Raw genomic sequence first — 6,000 nt, forward strand, 5'->3', positions numbered from 1 at the left:
GTAAACTGCCCTTGCAAAAAGATTTAAGCTACTTTGACTGCACAGGCCACACATAGCTGTTACTTTACTAAAGAAAACTATTTCTTTATGTTCACCTTATCTCTGTAGAGTACAGTTTATCCTGACACTTTTGAAATACGAACACATGTCGAGCGATACCTGTCTATGTATATTTGGCTTATTACCACATGCTCACAGGATGAGTAACTGGTCATAACATATTATTATATGTGTAAATAATTAGGTAATAAAGCTCACTGACACTTAAAATAGCTCATGCACTCCATTTTCTGTGCTTTCTGGATTCAACTCCTAATATAAGCTGCAAACCTTTGATGTCAACATTGGATGGCTAAACTTCAGGCCATTTTCAGTGGTGATTTGATAACTGTGAGAAAAATGGCCCAGTCTCTCAGTCATCGATACCTGGACTTTATTGCATTCAACACATGTGTCATCCTGGGGCCAGCACACTGGGCTGCATGCTGCATGGTGGTTATCAGGAATGAGATCCATTGAGAAGTAATAAAATAAGGTGAAAGTTCTATTTCTTCTGTTCTGGTCTTTCCCACTGTGAAAATGTATGGACTGGCAAATAAATAAAATGATTAATAAAAAACAAATAAATAAATAAAGGAAGCTGAGAACCACAGGGGAACATGTATGTAGTGTCTAGGAGCCATAAAAGTGACATAAACATTCCATTTTTGTGAAGTGTAGAGTCCAGTGATCTAGTCTAGTTTATTACACTTATGTATGTTTTCTGAAAGAATGCTTACCTGAACCATTTTCTTTTGAAAATAGTTCTTTAAACTTACTTAAATATCATTTTGATATGTTTGAGTTTACAGTGCTGCCAGTCATAAAGGTGGTACAACTTTAATTAATTCACGGATCCAAAAACAGAGGCTGTAACTCAGAAGCCGGGTGAGCTTTTGCTCCATACTGTAAAATATAGGCAGCTTCTTGTAAATTTATCCATGTTTATACATTCATGTGCATATGCATGTATAGATAAATAAACATGTGCATACATGTTTTTTATGTAATACATACAATTTTACAAATTGAAACCTGAAATTTCTATGTCTTATGGTTACTAACTACAATTAGACTTTTGGATTGCAGTTGTCATTTTGACTTCCAATTCAAGTGTCCTTCTAGCTCCAGTAATTACAGGTTCCTGAGCCCTCACCTCCTGCTTGGTTTGTATACTTGGTCTTTTTGTTAGGTCACACTCCACTGGGTGTGTCTCTCTGTGTGCTGCCTCTTTCCCTGACTGTGTCTATCTTGATAAATGAATCCAGATGAGCTGTGACCATCTGGCTTTATTACAGCACCGTTATCAGATCTATTGAAGCTACACTTGGCTCTGTCTTCTTCTGGGATGAAGATTTCATTAGACCTTCTGGGTGTATGCAATTAGAATACACCTTTGACCTTTGTCCCCAGAATTGCTTTCTGACCCCAGCCATAGACTGTCATCTGACTTACCAAATGGTTCTGCTAAGGTTTGTAGATCATTGGGCACTGATTCATAGTCAGTCTGTAGCACTGATTTCCAAATGTAAAATGAAAGAAGTTTAACATACTACTCATGTACCTTCTGTGTAGACATTTACAAAGACAAGTAACAACTTCTGCCCCCATTCAGCTTCCAAGTTCCCGGAAAGCCAATGAGGGTGACAATGGAGAATAAATGTGAATACTAAGGATGCTGAAGTTTGACATCAGATTAGTGAATCGAGGAAAGGTTGTTGAAAGAATAGATAACTTCATTTTCTTGTCCATATTCAGAATTAAATAAAGAAGAACCAATTCTTTACATTTTAGAGTAACAGTAAAATTAAAAACAGCATCTGCTTCATGTAATATGTTTTAAAATGAGAATTGCCCACATTAAATATGCCATTTAAATCTCATATTAATAATTCAATAATAATATTAGGGCTGGAGATTTGGGTCAGTGGTTAAGAGTATGGAAAAGTAATATTGGGCTGGAGGATGACTCAGTTACATACTGTTCTTCCAAGCACCTATGTCACCTATGTTCCAACTTATAGAGATCCATTCTCTGTCCTCTGCATACAACTACACTCCTTTACACACTACCCCTAAAAGAAGCCAACAACATACATGTGATTATATATAAACATTTATATGTATATGTATATATGTATGTATATGTGTGTGTGTATTTGTGTATGTGTATGTGCGTGCGTGTGTGTGTGTGTGTGTGTGTGTGTGTGTGTGTGTGTGTTTATGGGCCAAGTTTAATTTTGATTTCCTGCTTGTTATACTCATGTTGAGAAGCACTGGTAGAAGGAAGCTGAAAGATACTTGATGACTAAGAATCATACCCTGTCTGTCAAGACTACTGTAGAAATGAGACTCACTGGACAGTAGGCGACTTTCTCATGGCTTTCTTGTCATCTTGTGTGAAGTGAGAAGCAGTGACTGCTGGGATCAAGGTTATATGTGGGCAAAGTAGAGTCTGGCACTGGCATAATGGTGGTGGTAGTTGGAGTTTGATAAACTTCTTTCTCTAGACTAGAAGTAAAGAGTACTGAAGATGGTATTCAAATCTTGAGTTTGTTATATTTCATTAAAAGACTTACATTTAGATCAAAGTTTTGCAAGGATTTTCCCCCCAAAACTAAAACTAAAAATCCAAGAAAGACATTTTTTCTGGGGAATCATGCAGTCAGATGTTTTCAGAAGTTCTGTTTCCTAAGGTTGACCAGATGGCTCTACAGGAAATGCTGTTTACTGTTTAGGTCTTTGGACATAGGCTCCACCTCTGTAGCCCACATAAAGTTGGAAGTAAAGAACTGATTACATGGTATTGTCTTCTCACCTCCACATTGGCACTATAGCTAGACACACACACACACACACACACACACACACACACACACACACACACACACAGACAGAGAGAGAGAGAGAAAGACAGATAGAATATGCAAGTGTGCATGTGTGTGAGAGAGAGCCCCCCAGACACTACATACATAGCCACATAGATACATATCATACACATAAATACATGTACTCATACAAATACATGTACACACACAACACCCCACATCACTCATGGGCAACACACACACAAGAGACACAAAGATATATACACACACACACACACATACACACACACACACAATCAATCAATCAATCTCCATAGGCAGTACATACACATGTATACCAGCATAGACACACACATACACACACATCATATACATGCAGGCACATAGTCACACACAGACACTACACAGGGCAGTTGCTACACACTTAGCTTAATATAAATGAAATGCCTAGTGTAATATAAAATAACTTATTTAGAAAGACATAGGCACATATACAGTTTATGACATCAATTCTCAACATGTAGCCCAAATTCAGTGGGTGAGTGTCTATGAAGACAATCCACAGAATTCTAACCATTCACCATTAGATGGGTCTGCTGACTTTGGACAACACACATTCAGCACATGCAGCTTGGTTGAGGGTTCACTTTGGATTAAATGATGACAAGGGCTGAAACAAAGATTAAATGACTTATTGCAAGTTTATAGTAAATAGCAAGTAGATGCAAAATAACTTTTTATTAGCCCATCAATATGAAGATTTTGGTGGAATATAATCCAATGATTTTGTCCTCACTATAAACTAGTATTGATTACATAGAAAAGAGGCTTAAATACTTGAGGAGTCTTACTGGATATTCAGGTTGAATTGCTGATGGTCTCAGGCATTATGTTGTTTGTAGATCTGCACAGTCATTGGCCAGATCATTCCTGTTGGCTCTTCCAAGTCTGATGTGCACTATTTTAATATAATTTCAGATACATAATGGGTAGTGTGTCTTCTAGGGTGTTGTTTCCTACTTTGATGAGTCTGTACTTTTGAGATGGAACAGAAGCATGCCAATGTGTTTTTATGGAGAGTCATGAATAGGCAGTTGAGATCTTAGGTCACCAGCAGGGGAAAAATGAAAATTCTGTTGCGTTTTTCTTGCAACAGAATAAAAAAAAAACCACAAATTATGTGATTAGAAATTATCCCACAGTTCTGTCAACAGCCAGGAATTATGAAATGTATGGTTGTGGCCATCTACAAGTATTGACGTTCTGTTTTCTTTTCTTACCAGGATCCCCAGCCTTGACGGGAACAGGAACAATCAACATCATTGTAGATGATATCAACGACAATGTCCCCACTTTCGCCAATAACATGTACTTAACTTCAATTCCCGAGGATGCCCGGACGGGGACAGATGTCCTGTTGGTGAATGCCTCAGATGCAGATGCTGCAGCAAATGCTGTCATCAGGTTTGCACACTGAACTCTATAACATATTCCTCATTAACTCTGGTCTTTAACAGCACATGATATCTAACTTCACTGGGGATTCCATATTAATATACCATACAGCTCCTGTGAGTCATTGTCAAGCATCTATCCTGGAATTGAGAATTAGACGGTAGCATGTTTGTTTCTTCTAAGTCTGTGGATATTATTCTGTTTCTCTATTTCATCTTTTACAGAGTTCTTTGATGACACAACTGTCCCTTTCTTTATTTCTTCCTTTCTTTCTCTTTGTCTGTCTGTCTTCTTTTCCTTCTTTCTTTTGTGCTATTTGTTGCTAATTCCTGTTTTCACATTCTGTGTTCATCATGGCAGTGGTCAGTTCTGCACTATGCAGCTGGCTAGTGTTAACCATCGATATGTAACTGGGATAAGGGTCCTCTGGAGGGTGCAGCGTAGCATCACACACAGGTGCTTGAGCAGGGTAGGGTGGTAGAGATGAGGCTCAGTTCTGCCCACTCTCTCCTCACTGAGCTCCTTAACGGAGTGACTTTCGACATGATGACTTTCAGTTTTAGAGCTTTAGATGGGAGTTGCTAGTTATAGTCAAGGTCAGACTTACAAGTGTCACACATCACTTCCAGAATGTTCTAGGACCAAAAGCAGCTTCACCAGTAGAATAAATACACCCCTGGCCTGAAGCAAGAAACCTTGAAGACTTTATAACCAAGCAGTAGCTCCAACACTAACATGTTTTCTTCATCTAAAAGTTTCTTTATATAAATCCTGGTAATAGAGGACAGCAGTATGGACTCTTGTTTAAAGAGATGCAGAACCTGTAGTGTGTAATGTTTGCCTACTGTAGCTCCATTCTCTTCTTCTCAGCTCCTTCTAAATGGATAAAGAAAGACTTCCCTATTTCAAGAGATAACCCTTGAAGATACAGTTCTGTAATTGTGTGTGTGCTGTGTGAGTTAGGTGGGTAAGAACACAGTGATCAGGAGACAGAATCTGAAAAGGTCTGAGATGTTGTCATGAAATGACAACATATGCATTAATAATATGGCAATGGCAGCATATGTATTATATGGTAATGGATCCATTAATTATTTTTGTTATTTGTCATTTATTCTTGTTATTTGTTATTGATTTCTCGTGAACAAAGCCTCTTGGGAAACCAGTTTCTCCCTGCTGCCAGGGCTTAAGGTACATGAGGCACAGAGTCAATCCCATTTAATAAACATCGAGTTGCTGATTGAGTCCATGTTAGATAAGACAGGAGCTCTGCTCCCATTGAACTTCCATCCTTTGGCAGGTAGTCAGTGAAATGCAGTGGAGTAAGATTATCTTACATGCGGTTGTTCCCCTGAATCCAAAAGAAAATGATCTAATTAGGGGAGGGAGTGATGGGCATGCTCATTTTTATTTTTACTGTGACAAATACTTGCTTGAAAAATGTTTAAAAGAGGGAAGGTTCTGGCCACAGTTGCAGAGGCTTTAGCCTGCATCCAGGACTCTGGGCCTGGCATAAAGGAGGTTTGCATGGCTGAGGGTTGCTCACTTGGTGGTAGCCAGGAAGCAGGCAGGAGTCACAAGAAGGACAAGAGCTAACACAAACCCTTCCAATGTGCGTGCACACACACACACACACACACACACACACACACACACAGAGAGAGAGAGAGAGAGAGAG

General features: G+C 38.8%; 1 protein-coding gene across 1 annotated transcript in view; it reads left to right on the forward strand.

Annotated features, from left to right (window-relative positions):
- Positions 1-6,000, forward strand: part of Fat4 (FAT atypical cadherin 4) — a 123,461-nt gene that overhangs the window by 79,363 nt on the left and 38,098 nt on the right. The window contains exon 8 of the mRNA XM_021195709.2: positions 4,151-4,331. Within this exon, the coding sequence (XP_021051368.1) occupies positions 4,151-4,331 (181 nt within the window). The remainder of the gene's footprint in view (positions 1-4,150; positions 4,332-6,000) is intronic.

This window comes from Mus pahari, chromosome 4, assembly GCF_900095145.1.
Source record: "Mus pahari chromosome 4, PAHARI_EIJ_v1.1, whole genome shotgun sequence".
NCBI classification, from domain to species: domain Eukaryota; kingdom Metazoa; phylum Chordata; class Mammalia; order Rodentia; family Muridae; genus Mus; species Mus pahari.